The sequence below is a fragment of the Lagopus muta genome, chromosome 1 (assembly GCF_023343835.1).
Source record: "Lagopus muta isolate bLagMut1 chromosome 1, bLagMut1 primary, whole genome shotgun sequence".
Taxonomy (NCBI): Eukaryota; Metazoa; Chordata; class Aves; order Galliformes; family Phasianidae; genus Lagopus; species Lagopus muta.
In genome coordinates this window covers 124,314,047-124,329,756 of record NC_064433.1, presented here as the reverse complement: position 1 = coordinate 124,329,756, position 15,710 = coordinate 124,314,047, and the positions used below count along the sequence as shown (strand labels likewise).

The window sequence follows — 15,710 nt, the reverse complement described above, 5'->3', positions numbered from 1 at the left end:
GTCTTGAAAACAGTTTGAGAGAGGGAGAGAAAGTAGTGCTGTGGAGCGAGCCCAAAATCCTGTCCGCCAGCCCACACACAATCGGACATTGCAGTGACAGAGGGGAAATCCCTTAACGGACAGAACTATAAATGAAACTACTGTTGACAAGGGGAAGAGGCAAAGCTATATTTAACGGAAGTATTTTCATTCGAGAACTGCTTTCTTTTTTTCTTCTTTTTTTTTTTTTTTTCCCTCTTGTCTGGTCAGCAGAGACTGCTAAGATTCTTCCTGTTTGAGACAGCGCATGGGTGGTTTCCCCAAGGCTTTTAATGTCAGATTAATGCTCTGGAGACAGTGTGGTGATAAATGGGTTCCTACGGTTACATCTACATCCTGTGCTCCCTTCCCCCACCACTGCCTGGGCCGTGGGTCTGCAGCCTCCAGGCCAGACAGCAGTGCCCAGCAGCCCTACCAGCTACTCGGCTGCAGAGCCTCAACATTCGTCCGCAAATACACTTCAATTCACAGCGTCGCAACCAGTTCTTTCTAGGACAGTGACAAAAATGGAAATGGAAAGAAAGTGAAATGGCGAAGAGAAAAGCATTGGGCTGAAGGGAGGGCTGTCGAATTGGCTCTTCATCTGCAGTGACAGATCCCAATTAATTACTTTTGCTGTTGCTGTTCGCTTTCAGAAGATAGGTTTGCAGGAGCGGTCATTCTGTTGATTCATGCTTAATGGCAGTGCTTCGTGTGTCGTACTGCGCTCAGCAATAAATGTGGAGTTTAAACTTCTCCCTTGCATAAGCACACGGCTCCCCTGCGTGAGCTGCTCCTGTGCCCTGGTGTTGTGTGGTGCTGGCAGGGGTGTAAGTGCTCAACTTCAGGAAGCACTGACACAAAAATGTAGACAGGAAAATGAAGACCTGAGTTATTTTTATTGTTAGCTGAACGTGCCTTCGTGCTGACTGGTATTTTTCATGTTTGTGTTTTTGTTTTCAGCTGGCCAGTTCCCATGATTACTCTCCTGTGCGTGCATACATGTTTTGGAGGGATGCTTGCTACCCATGAGATGTGCAGGGCTGTGCACAGGCAGCTACTGGCACAGCTCTCCTTAGCCTCTGCAGCAGCCTTCCCCCAGTTGTGCTGCAGTGTCTTTTGCATCTTGAAGCAGAATTATTTTTAGACCATGAAGGTGTATCTGGCTGGTGCGTTTAGATTTCATGTCATGGCTTCCTTTTCCTGCTCAGGTTTCTCCCACTCGGCCTTCACGTTCGGCATCGAGAGCCACATCAGTCAGTCCAACATCAACGGAACACTAGTGCCACCTGCTGCACTCATCTCCATCCTCCAGAAAGGGCTCCAGTATGTGGAGGCTGAGATCAGCATCAATGAAGTAAGTACCCCCAGCACCCCTTTCACACCCCTCCTAGGCACTGCCGGCCAGCGTGCTGGGGCTCACCAAGGAACACATCTCAAAAACACACACCCACCATCCATCCTCACGTTGCATTGATGCAGTTTCCTTTTGTTGCTCTCCCTGTTTTGCACCACCCAGCAGAGAGCCAGGCAGCTCTGAGATACACGTTTCGCTTTTTTGGCTGTGGCACCGAAGCCACTTCTGTGTTGCTTATTTGGGATTTGCAGTGTTTCCACTACTCAAGGCAAAAGAGCCGGTGCAGAGATTCCTGCAGCAAACAAGATGGTGTGTCTGTGTTTACAGTGCTGTGTTTTCAAGGTGACAGGAAAAGTTTGCAATGTAGGTTGAAACTTCAGTCTGTGCTGCCTTTCAGAACCTGTAGTGCTGCTGTTTGCAAGCTGTGAGGAACCTGACTAACAGTCCATAGAGATCACTGGAGAGATTCTTCTGATTTCAGTAGCTTTGGCTCAGATCATACAGAGACTGAGCACCATCCCATCATAGCACAGACATGCCAAAACAAGTGTGTGTAAATTCTCATCCTGGCTGGATCACTGGTTGTCTGTGTGCATTGTGTGAGCAGCCACAAAGTGTCTCTGTTCTCATTGAGCTGCAAGGAGAAACAAAGAGGGCATGTAGGAAAGAGCCAGTGTTTTTGCCCTGCCAACCTTAAAAAGGCGCAATACTTTGAGAGGGAGTGGAGCATGGCAGATGAGCAAGTGCTGCATTACAAAATATTTACCACAGTTAGCTGTATTTGTCAGAGATCTGTATTAATATTAATGCGTAAAAAGCTATTGCTTTTTCCTCTATAGCTGAATGTCGTATGTGAACAACGTGGGTGAGAACAAAGGAATATAAAACAGAGAAAGCTGTGTTTGTACTGTATGGTTTGGAAATCCATTTGTTTTTATCTTTATCGGTATGGTTTTATTTTTATGACTCAAATACCACATTTAAGTGTTGTATATGTGTTTTTTAATTGGGGCAGTGACATTTGACATTCGTGCCAAGCTGCACTTTGATGGTGTTGTAATAACAAACCAATGTGAGGAATCTCTCTCAATTTGCTGCTACTTAACATTTGGCCTTGTGTCTGATATTAGATCTACACAGTTAGAGTGTTTCTAACCACGAACAGCACCTATAAATTCACGTTATATGAAAGGTGTAAGGACCTATTCCTGTGAATCCAGCTTCAGAATTAACCTCTTTTGAGTGAATAATCTAAAAATACATGTGTTATCACTGCTGTGATTTATTTTTTCTCTCCAAGTGGTTCAATTCTGCTTGATTATATAGTTAGAAGCAAAACGAAAGCCACTCTTCCTCAAGTCTGTGTGCCAGTAGTGGCTACAGATATATTGTGTGTATTACTTCAAAGTGGTGAGTAATCGTGAGTTTATAAATTAGTGTGCATAAAATTAAAGTATTGTTTGTGATTTGTGTGAAGGCAGTCATGGAAATATTCCAGTGAACATTTTTATAGTTAAAAATGTAGGATGCCAAAATTTATTGGCAAACATTTGTTTTTCATGTTGTAGCAAGGACTTGAGCCAGGATTCAAATAAATGTCTATAGAGACATTTACATTAAAAATATTGAGGAGAAAGAGGTCTTGTATGTGTCTTCTCTAATGACTCTTTTCTCTGTTTTCTTCCGCATAAGGAAACAGATATATAATACTTCAATAATGTATGGTATAATTCCAAGGACAGTCCAAGAGAAACAGACTTGTAAGCCAAACTGTTATTTCTCCTCACCAGTTATTGGTATCACTTTCAAAAGATAATAGGTAATAGGAAAGTGAAAGTGAAGCAGAGCTAAGTAGATAAAGCAGTTGTTGACCTGAGTCTGTATTAAGTCTTAAAAAATAGCCTTTGAAGGTTAATTCAATTGCTTGTTAAACCTGAAGCCTAATTTACAGAAATCAAAATGAAATCTGTAACTATTGTTAATAAAACCAGGGGGAAAAAGGAAGGAATAATAGTGGTAAAGCAGTCCTGTACAATCAGCTACAACTGGTGCTGCTGGGCTGATGAATGTGGTATAAAGAAACAGTGAATTTGCATATACATCTTATTTTATCTGAGGTTCGTTATTCATCTACTGCTTCCATTCATATGTTACTGCTAGTGCAGGAACACAAACCATTCAACCCAAGTCCATTTGGCTCTGTCATGACTTTAGCCATTATTCTTTCCTTTTCAAAATACTAAATAAAGAAAATTTTCTGTTATAATTCAGATGATAGATTTTCACAACATCATATTTTTGAGCCTGTAAAGAGTTCAGCTGCCTGATTTTTGTGTAAATTTTGTACAAATTATGGTTTCGCAGAACAGTATCCTCACGCAACCTGGTTTTGTTTCGTTTCTTTGTAATATTGCCTCTTTACCAGCCTCAGTGCTGAAGATCCTGAGCTTGCAATTTTACTTTGGCTCATTCTCTTTGCAGGATGGTACAGTATTTGATGGCAGGCCAATAGAGTCACTGTCTCTGATAGACGCAGTGATGCCTGATGTTGTACAGACCCGGCAGCAAGCATTCAGAGAGAAACTAGCTCAGCAGCAAGCCAGTGCAGCAGCAGCAGCAGCAGCAGCAACGGCAGCAACAGCGGGAACAACGACGACTGCTGTTTCCCAGCAGAACACACCAAAGAACGGAGAAGCCACTGTGAATGGAGAGGAGAATGGGGCACATGCAATAAGTAAGCCAACCTGTGCAGCTGCTTTCCGCTGCTGGGGTAGATTAGATATTGAATAATCCTCATGTACTTGGTGTCTCTAAGGTGGTAAAATTGAGGGGAATAATTTCAAGAGGATGGGGTAATTCTAGAAAGATTTTTGACTAGACAACACTTTTTCTCTCACAGTATTATCTCTTACAATGCAAAAATTTCGAATATCTTCAGAATTGCAAGTTGAAACCAGTGTCATGAAATGGAGCTGTATGCAATTTCCTTGGAGCAGGCTATCTGTAGATTTCATTAATAGGTGCTTTAATACATATGATGACAGTTGGGAGAAGCTGCAGCTGCATTTGATCATTTTGGCCAAGCTAGGGGAAGGTGGGTTGAGAGGCTGGGCCCTGCAAGCCATATTTGTGTAATTAAAGCATGACCAGAGCACAGCACTGAGCACTAACTACCCTGTGATGATCCATTGCCTTACTACAAAGGTCCTTGGAGCAGTTTGGCCTATCCATTCCTGTACAGAATAGTCGAAAACTGGATAGAAGCTTGTATGAGCCGCTCCTAGCAGTTGGGAAACAGAGAATTTCTTTTGAAGGCACAGAGGAGAGAATTCCTTGCTTTTTTCTTAATGCCACATGCTTAGTCATACAAGCATCACTGTGAAAGTCCTACTTCCTGTAGAATGTTCCTGTATGGGAACAGTCAGTCCCTAAGAGCTCCACGTTCACCTTTGTTTACTGATGACAGAGATTGAGCTCATGTCTTAGACATCTAAAGTTCGGTATATGTACCTGTAGGTGTAACCAAATCTTGTTGGCTGTGCTAACATTGTTGAGCAGATGTGATTAATGGTTCTGTTTTGTGTGTGCAAACCATATTAGGGCATTGTCTAACATCTGAAACGAAACCTCAATACATTATATATTTCAAAAGAAATTCTAGAGGAACATGTGTGGCAGGTTTTGTAGGAAATCCCAAGAATTCTTTGGTTTAGACAAGAAACAGGTCAGGACTGTTGTCATGTAACAGATTTTCTTTGTTCTGCTGTGTAGATGCCTTTATCAGTCTCTGTCTTCTCTTTGACTTGAATAGACTCCTCTCTGGGTCAGTGAGAAAAATGCTTTCATACCAGATTTTTCTTCAGGGAATTTCAGTCAGACAGAATGGTTTCCCCCAGTAATACTGAAATGATTTAAAATACATTTTTCTTTTGAGAAAGCAATGTTAAGAGTTCTAAAAAATTCCAAGATGTTACTTGTTTTAGATCTGTGAAAAATGTTAGTATTTTATTTCCAGCTGATCCTTTGTTTTGAAGTTGAACTTATTTCATATCTGAAGTGGTACAAGCAGAAATGAAAGCACTTTCAAATTTATCTACCGCTGACTTTTTGTTGTTGTTGTTAACTCTTTCATTCTGATCATTGGTAAAGATTTTTGGAGAATTTCCTTCTGTCTCAGTAACAAATTCTAAAGGTAGAAAATCCAATATCAGATCATCACAAATGCAGAACTTCTCAGACTTACTTTCTGTGATCTGAAGAAACTTGTATTCTGTTGTGTTAAAAGAATGAGAGCCTTTCAGATCAATTCTGATGTGTAACCCCTCTGAACCTCAGTCTCTCAGATTTGTCATCATTTTTATTAAAAGTAATGGTTCTTACAGTGGTTTTTAACAGAAGTAGTTTCATGAACAGTTGTGAACGTTTCTTAGTGTATTCAGGTAGAGAAGTCATATATGACTTAATCTCATCCAATATCTGCATGGAGCAGAATGCAAGAAGATGACATCGGTGTTGTCCAGTGAAATTTCATAGGCTGCAAATTTCAAAGCATGAACATGGCTGAAAACCTGCCAGGCAGATAGGTTAACAGAGCCATAGCAGTGGGAGTACCTGGCCAGCTGGCACATCTCATTGGCAGCTGCTCTTGTGCTCTTCACCATCCTGAGCAAAGAGGTGAGGTCTGCAATTTAAGGAGAAGGAGACTTTAGGGAGGAGCTGCTGAGAAATACAGAGACAGATGGCTCTTTGTGTGCCTGGGAGGAATATAACCTTTCAGTGGGAGTCATTCAGAGGATATCAGCGAGATATCAACAACTGCAGGCTGAGGATTATACTTGGGAGATGCATACAGATCTGCAAAACTGATGCTCTCACCCTCGATCAGACCTGTTTAAATAAACTGCAAGAGATCTCTCTCAGTAGTTATCAGAAAGCACTAGAAATAACAGATCTAACTGGCAGTTTATTGCATAGGTCTGATTAATAGCCTTGCACTTATATTTCCTTCTTTTATGGTAAATTTAGGAAAAGGTAATTATGTAAATGAATTGACAAAAAGGTCACTCTCTTCCTTTTTATTGCTTACACAGGGCAAACTGTATCTAACCTTAATTTCACCCTTATCACTGTGTTTAGAGAGTGTTCAGTCTAGGACAGACTAAGACGAAAGATGCGGCAAGAGCTTAGATCAAGACAAAACATTTACGATAAGATTTTAAGATTAAGATCAGAAGATGTTTAGGATGGGACATAAAATGAGTAAGGTGAAAGCTGGGAGACCTACTTTGTAAGAAAGTGTTGATAGAAAAGATGGGAGAGAATTCCTGAACCATAATTTCCACTGTTGTTGGATTTAACAGAGCTAGAGTACACTGGGATGTTTTGGGGTACTGTGCTCTTTCTTAGACATAATTTAAGATAGAGAGACACAAAATAATCTAACAGTTTGAGATGCAGGTTTAAAATAAGTAAAGGAAATTGCTACCTTATTTTGCTGCTTCCTGAGTAATGTTTTCTCTTTTGAGTCACTTTAAAAATTAGCTTAAAAGAATTGGCATTAGATTGTTTTCCAACTCAAATATTTTTACTGTTGTTTCTATCATTATATTTGCAAGGATTGGGTTGTGTTTAAGAAAAATAAATCTCTGGAAAAAAAAACTCTCAACCTAGCTCCTTTATTGAAGGCACGGCCATAAAGAACAGCTTCATTGAATGGCCTGTCAAATATTTAACTCAAAAATCATTTCCTGTGAAAAGTCAGGGTTAGCACTGGTAACAGCTTAGAAGTACATTATTTTTGTTTTAATTTAAAGGGGAAAAAAAGAGTTGAAATCCCTCACTGGTATATGTTAAAATTATATTTAAAAGAAATCAACATAATTTTGGGGGCAGGGAATATAACTTTCCAGTAACTTTGTATTTTTAATATCTTTGAGGAAAAATACTAGAATATAGTGTAGTCTTAACCATAGAAAAATAGAAAATAGTTTGTATTAACCTTTAAGCACAGTTCTCTAGTATGCAGACTAATTTTTTCACTTTTGAAGGTCTGCTGCACTCGGTACAACTTAATCATGTCTATCTGAAAAGAGCCTGAAGCAGTATGTTCATTCATTCTGTTTATTCAGTGGGGCATTTTATGTTTTGGAAAGAGTAATCCTTTAAATATGAACGTTTTTTAACATCACTACTTAATTACGTGATGAAAAACAGGAAGAGGAGACATACAGAATGAACATTTGGAAACAATTTCTGAAAGATTTCTCATCTTTCTCTCCCTTTTTTCCTGAACCATCAAAGCTGTAGTGTCAAAATTGCTGGTGGAAAACAATAGAAAACAATTGTGCAGATATTTCATTGTTTCCAAAGGCCACTCAATCTTATATGTACCAATGCAAGTGTCACTTGACTGGGGTTTTTTTTTCCATGTCACAAGTTTGTTCTTTTTGCAGAATAATTAATAACATTCAAAGTGCGTATCTAGATTTCTCCATCTGGCCATGTACAAACAAAAAATACTTTTAAGTATCAGATGGCCTTGTTCTGTTAGTACCTCACAACTCTGAGACCCTGGAGTAAAGCTGCTATCAAGCCATCATTTGGTTTTATTCAGGAGTGAAAAGCAGCTCTTCCTTTAGAGCCAGGCAGGTAACAGTAGGATCGTATATGGTAGGAGTAATATCTCATTTAATTTTTTCAAATTAAAACACTTGAAAGAACTCACTGCATGATTTAACCCCAACTTCCAACTCACAGTGTGAACAGGACACACACGAATGCCTAATAGTTACTATGCTGCTGTTTTTCTCATCAATATGTGCTTTAAACCTGGTGATTCTTTGCTTTGGTAGACATACAGGAGCTTGAGGCCACATCTCCTGGTTGGTTTTAACAGTGCTTTACTCTGTATTGCCCTGGTTACTCATCAGCTGCTAATGTCAGGCTGCATCTCAAGTACTAGTACATATCCTGATGGTATTAATTTTATATAGGAAATGATCAAGAACAGTGCTCAGCATATATGGATTTTACAAACAGACGTTTGTAATAGTTTAGTTTTATGCAGCCAGTCCGTGATTATTAAGTATGGTCAGAAGTGCAGATATTTTGAATGAGGACTGCAGGGAGAGGGAGGGAATTGTCCACCTGTACTCTGCCTTTATGAGGTCCCACCTGGAGTACTGCAATCCATGTGGGGGCCCCCTGGTACAGGAAGGATGTGAAGCTGTTGGAACAGGTCCAGAGGAGGGCCACAATGGTGATCAGAGGTCTGGAGCATCTCTCCTATGAGGAAAGCTTAGAGAGAGTTGGGACTTGTTTAGCTTGGAGAAGAAAAGACTCTGAGGAGACCTCATTGCAGTCTTGCAGTACTCGAAGGGAGCTTACAGACAGGAGGGGGACCAAGTTTTTACAGTCTGATAGTGACAGGACAAAGGGGAATGGCTTTAATCTAAAAGAGGGGAGATTTCAGTTAGATGCTAGGATTAAATTCTTTACTCAGAGGCTGGTGAGGTGCTGGCACAGCTGCCCACAGGAGCTGTGGTGTCCCATCCCTGGAGGTGCTCAAGGCCATGTTGGATGGGGCCCTGGGCAGCATGATTTAGTGGTTGGCACCCCAGTCCGTGGCAGAGGGTTGGAGCTAAATGATATTTAAGGTCCCTTCCAACCTGAGCCATTCTATGAAATTCTATGGAAAGTGCTACTTGCATGAGTCAGCATAAATTAGCACAAAAAAATTAGCACAAAACTGTGTAGTTGAAGTTAGGGTGGTTGAAAGCATTGGTTAGGGTAGAAATCTGGAGATCTTCCTTCTGATGGCAGTTGTGTAACATCACAGTCTGTTTTGCCAGTCAGTGGGCAATAGCTCAACGGAGCATGAGTATCAGGACAGATGGCTGATTCTAAATGCCATAAACATGTGGCAATAAAGGAGCATAATTATTCCACTTGTGAACCTATGGATCTCCATATGTGATTAAAGAATGACTAACTAAAAGACTTAACCCAGATTGAGAACTTGGATTTTGATCAATCAGAGCAGATCAGCTGGCCAAGGCATTGATGAGATAACACAAGGCTGCCTCTCCGCCAGCCTGCCAGCTCTCTGCTCTTGGATGTGCTTTCTGTGAAATGGGCTGCAATTCTGTACATGACATCTGCTGCCTGTTGTTCCACTGTGTTACCTGCCCTGGATTGGTGTCTCATTCACAGGGGATAATAATCTTGCGTTGCAGCCAGGAAGTGCAGTTTGAGATTCATACTGATGCAATGAAAATCTGGAGTGCAAATATTATTCACATTGCAGATTGGTATGAAATGCTGCCGCTCAGAGAAATTCATTGTTTTAAACTCACTTTTGTTTTGTTTTTTTTTTTCCTTAAGGAAATAAAAATGGTTTATAAAACCAAAGTAGCTTAGACTGCAGTCTGAACAACCCCAGAATCACAGTATGTGGGTTAAGTATATCTGTGCATCAGTTGGTCCCTTTGCATATATCCTGGTACACATAAGAAGAGAATTGCTCACTGTTTCCCTGCTGAACTTGGGGAATTAGGCCCATACTACATACATCCTACATCTGTGTAGCCTCTCACACTTCTAACACTGTCTAAGAAAATGAATGTGCTATCTGCTGCTTTTTTAGAAGAACAGCATAAATCTTTTCTCATATGTGGCAATCTTCTACTTCAATAAAACTTTAGGTTGATTTAACTTAAGACATCTTCAAGAAAATCTGTATTGAAATGAACACTGATTATTTATATCTAAAGCTACATACTTTATACAGGATATTTTAGAAAACTCTATATCTTGAGGAAATATCGTAACTTTGAATCACCATAGAAAAGAAAACAGAGTAGCATGACCAGTGACACAGCACAGGACACTAAATATACATTGCTTTTAAAGTTTAAGCCATGGGTAACCAGCTGTTTTTAATGCAGACCTAACATCATCTTGCAAGCTACTTATTCAGGTATTTCTCTTTACAGATAATCATTCAAAGCCAATGGAAATTGACGGGGATGTCGAAATTCCTCCTAACAAAGCAACAGTCCTTCGGGGCCATGAATCAGAGGTGTTCATCTGTGCCTGGAACCCTGTCAGTGACCTGTTAGCATCTGGGTAAGGCCATGACTGGAAACAGCTGCTGCAATTAGAATCTATTTAGAGATGCAAGAACTTGAGAGCATATCATAGAGACTAATCAGTAATCTCCCTACTGATTTTTTCAGCCTGCAACTGTTTTTTTCAGCTGTACTGCACATATGTAGGAGTTCAGTAATAGTAAGGTGACGCAGAATATGAAGCATTTACACATTTAAAAAGTGCACTCTGTGGCTTTGAATGCAAACAAGATTTTTAAAGGTTTTTAAAATAACTGGATAACTCTCAGAGTATTAGAAGTTCATGCAGCCTGTTCCTGCTCGTCTTAGTTAGTGGTGCATATTGGGATCTCGGAAAGCTTTGTCATCCAAGTTTTATTTTTAAAAGTGTGGGGACTATAAAACAGAGTTCTCTTTAGCCATGTCTTCATTAGCATGGTCCAGCACGAACAGTAGTAGTTCCAGAGGGCAGAACTATTGTTTGAGAGTCTTATGCCACCACTGTTTGTATTAGAGAGGGGTACTTCAAAAGGAACCTGGTTATGTCCAATGTGCTCATCATTAGGAAACGCTTTGAGGACATATTTTGTCTCAATTTCATTGATAAAATAGTCCAGTTTGTGTTCTCTGGTGCTGCTCTGCCATGACAGAGCATGGTAAGCAGGGCAGTCAGATTGACTTAGAAAAAACAATTTTGATCCAAACTGAAATGCTATTGTAAACATAACACTGGAGCTGTACACAGACGCTGTTGGAGTCTGCATTTGCCTGTGCTTTAAATTTAACTTAAAACAAAGGCTAAATTTTAGAAGTCCAACTGGGAACATGGAGGAAAACTGATGCAAGTTAGAGGAGATAGATGGGTTTTCGTCACTCGAAGTTACCTAACAAAATCTGAGCATGTACATGGAAGAGGAAGGTCGTTTTTCCAACTTTCTGTGAAATCATCAGAATCTATCTTCTTATGAGATCTTTGTTGACTTAACACATGAAAGTAAAAAATGCGAATGCAAGTAAATGTGGGGGGAAAAAAACCAAACCCTAATAAATTAACAGAAGTAAATATCAGGTTGGAGAAACAATACAGGATCTCTACAAGATTGAAGACAGCAGTTTCCAATAAATGATCTCAGATGACAGGGTGGATTTTTAGAAAACAGAATCTTGCTGAACATATTTGATTTCCAGAATGTCCAGGCCTAATAATATTTCCTTTATACCAGTCATTCTAGGCAGTGTACTAGTAATGATAAACGTGTCCATTGTGGTGTTAATTTGAATTTTATGGAAAACAGCCTTCAGGTGATCCATTATCACAAGCACATTATCTAGGGGAAAATATGTAGGGGAGAAGGGATACCATAAAAAATTATTCTTTAGGGACACCTGGGGGCACCTGAGATGCAGCAGCACATGCTACTCTGTTCTGGAGAGTACCTGCACAGCTGAAGTAAGGCATCTACTCAAGTGCTCTGCCTCTCTTCTAGTTCTTCCATCTATCAATTCATTATACAGGGTGCTGAGACTCCTCAGTATAGGGGCTTAAACTTCACTTATTGGTTTTAGCACCTGTTGAATTTGATATCTACTTCCCGATGTTTGGCTCACTGTCAGTGCTTTCCATGCTACACGGATGAGCTCTATTTCACAGTCCCTGTGTGCAGAGTTTAAAAGACGACTGAGTGGGTGTTTAATTTTGCTGCAGAGCACTGAGTGCTGGTGGCTGGATAAAACAAAGGGGTAGTAGAATCATAGAATCCTTAGTGTTGGAAGGGACCACTTAGGGCTGTCTAGTCCAACTCTCCTGCAATGAACAGGGACACCACAGCTAGGTCAGGTTGCCCCAGGCCTGTTCCAGTCTGACCTTGAAGGTCTCCAGGGATGGGGCATCCACCACAGCACTAGGTAACCTGTTCCAGTTACCTCACCACCCTCACTGTAAAAGGTTTTTTCCTTATGTCTAACCTAAATTTATGTTCCCTGAACTTGATGGATGGTATCTTGCACAGTCTCCACTGAAGCTGGAGGACAGTAATCAGAACCATTAGTTACATGTCCAAGATAGAGGACTACCTTCTCATTATCCCTTCAGGTAAACTTTGCCCTTCAGGGTAGTAAGTCTTTATTTGTAGGCTTTACTGTTCATTCTAGAAGCATATAAATACATGCATAGGCAGAAAGTACAGTCAAGTACTGTGTCTCATGCAGACTAATGGCAACGCATTGAAAATGCGAATATCTCAAATTCATATGCATCTTAATCAGTTTTTAGTCTGTTTGTAAGTGAATTCTGTTAGCTCTCAGATAATGCAGAAATGAGTGCCTTATGAAGCTTACATTATTGAAATAGCATAAAACGTGCAGGAAAAATGGCAGGAAAAGAGCTGATTGATGATGCCATTGTACAAATAAATATTTGAGATGTCTAGTGTAGAAATGCTGCATGTTATCATCTACAGGCAAACTATATATTATGGTACCAAATTAAAAAAAGGGAGAAATTCCCTGAGGTCTTTAGTATGCTGCAGTTCCATTTGTCCTTTACAAAGTATTGCTTAAAAAAAAACCCTAGAGTTAGACTGATGTGAGAACACTGAATTGTTAGATTCTGTAATAGCCATGTTGTGCTGCCCAGTCCTTACTTTTCTTCTGTCTCCCCATCTGCTTTATTGTACCCATCTGTTTTCTCCTTAAAAAACACATAAAAACCCTAACTATTAAGTAAGTGAAGTAGTGCATTCGTTCTGTTTACACTGCACATACAACAGTTGAACTTCAATTCATGGCAAAGTGTTTTCTGCAAACCCTAAGTTATACAGGTAATTAATCTAACAATTAGTGCCAATTTAGAAAGCAACCTGAGGTAATCTTCAAAGCACGAGAAGAACAGTGCAGATTCACAACCTGATCTCAAGCAAGCTGTGTAAGGGAATTACAACATTGGTTTCCAGATTTAGTGAGTACCCCATGGATAGAAAGAAAGCTGTGTATTTGATCTCCCAACTACTGGCACTGGTTAGCACTGGCTAGTATAGGAATGTATCCTTTCTGGACTTGGCAAAGGGCTATTTAAAAAATAAATGTGGAGACATGAATTTCTCTGATCAAACAGTGAGAAGAAGTACCTTCTGCAGCTACCTGTCATTCTCCACCATTCCCATAAGTGTGGAAATGGAGGATCAGGACACGGGTGTCACCAGTAAAGGCTACCAAAGACGTGACTGTTACCAGATGCTTATGAGAAGAACACTTGGAAAGTGTACATACATGCAGTTTTCTAGGAGGATTAATTGCACCTTGTCAAGGAAACGAGCATTCCAAAATAAATAAGTGTGTGTAGTGTTTTCAGAAGGTAAAAAAAAAAAAATACGTGCATAGGCAAATGTCAAGATTTGACCATTCCAACCATAATTCCAGTTTTACTCTTAAAATCCAGCTGTCCTTCTTTCAAAAGAACTGATTTCTTCCGTGAAATTTCTTTTGGCGTATTTTAATTTTGTGGCATACATAAATCATTACAGATGGTTGTGTTCCGTGGGTAGTGCAGAAACAGCTACATCCACATTAGTAAACTAAACATGCCTGGGAATATTCCTAGGCATTGAGGCCAACTGGCACGGTATGGCCTGTGTCTGTGCTAGCAAACCATCCTGGCTGCCAAATAGGGCGGTTGCCCACAAGCTGCACTTTGGGGATTATCTGTGTGTTCCCTATGCCCAGGAGATATTCAGAGAGATCGTCAGGGCCCTGTGTGCAACAATACACATTAATGGCCCCATCAGAGAGTGCCAATTCAAACAGCCCTAATTCTGTAATCAATCTATCAGCTTGCTAGCATAGGAAGTCGTGGTCTAGTGACCCAGAATGTTCCTGAACTTATTTGAATTTCTCAGTATTGAAGGAGACTGTGAATGTCAAGGTTGCTGGAGCCTTTTCTGGTTGAATTTAAGTTGCTTCTTTCTGGACATTCAGCCGCTGTTTCCAAGAGCATGCTCTGTTCTGTTACATCCAGCCATGCCCTTTAAGTAATTCTCATGGCTGTGAGGCAGAAGAACCTGGCCTCCTTCCCAAAACACAACAGTAGGTTTCTTGGCTTATCTTTGCTGACCTACACCAGTCTCTTTCACACAAGGGAACTTTGTGTCTTGCAGAGCTCTGTGTGCATCTTCACTCTCTGTAGTCAGCATAATAATTAGCCATAAAACTGTTGTCCATAAGATCTTATGATTATAGCTCTGTATGGCTGAAGCAGGAGAGTTTCTGGGCCAGTTTCAACTTTCATCTCTGGGTTTTATATAATGCTTTGAGTTACTGTGTTCCTCGTATCAGCTGTTTATTACCTACTGTGAATTACCCTCCGGAAAAATCCTTTTGAATTACCAGTTGGAAGGAGAGGATTGCAAACTTTCCTAGATAATGCCAGGTGCTAATTCATTTAATTTTAAGTGCTTAATCACTAACAGTTGACTTAATTGGGGCCAATTTCTTTGTCATATCAAATCTGTTAATGCAACCAAGTCTGCTATTAGGTAAGTTCTATTTGAATTATCTATTGTGGGGTACAATATTGCTGAATCAGTGGGACAGACAGTGAGCTTCCTCATTGTGCTTATGCACTTGGCTTTTCCCTCTGGATACCTCTAAGGCATTTCCCTTTGCTGACTCCGTAGGAAACTTAAGCATTTACTCTGAGACCTGTTTTTTAAGGAAAAGTTATGCGTGTAAATTAAGTGGAGTTGGTTCCTTTATGCTTTTAATAATCTGTTTTAAAATAGAATAAAAAATCCAACCTATTTCAGCCAGAAGTGTTAAAGATATGTAGCAATATTGCATATCAAAATAGCCATAAATTATAAGACTGTACCAAAGTTCAATAATCATGCAAATTCCTTTAGACGCTGCTGCTGTTTTAACCTCTTTGCTGGCTGTTATGGAACAGGGGTTTTATATATCACAAATAAAATTCTGCAAGCATTCTTCTACTTTGATTCATGGTTACACAAGGGCTGAAGGGCATGAAGTAAAATGCTTTCAGAACTAAGCCTTCCTAAAATTTGGCAGTATTCTTCAGTAGTGCAGAACAGTATACCTATTACTCAAGTGTTCATGACTCGCATGTTGGAATGAGCTGCTTTATCATGCAGATAGAAATGCTTCTGTGGGCTAAGGAGATTAAATATCTTTCTGAATTGTGCTTGAACTATGGTTCTCTAATAAGGTAGGGTTCA

General features: G+C 40.0%; 1 protein-coding gene across 4 annotated transcripts in view; it reads left to right on the top strand.

Annotated features, from left to right (window-relative positions):
* Positions 1–15,710, top strand: part of TBL1X (transducin beta like 1 X-linked) — a 198,612-nt gene that overhangs the window by 160,242 nt on the left and 22,660 nt on the right. For all 4 annotated transcript variants that reach the window (XM_048934276.1, XM_048934274.1, XM_048934275.1 and 1 more), the window contains 3 exons: positions 1,230–1,375; positions 3,857–4,109; positions 10,369–10,501. In XM_048934276.1, the coding sequence (XP_048790233.1) occupies positions 1,230–1,375; positions 3,857–4,109; positions 10,369–10,501 (532 nt within the window). The remainder of the gene's footprint in view (positions 1–1,229; positions 1,376–3,856; positions 4,110–10,368; positions 10,502–15,710) is intronic.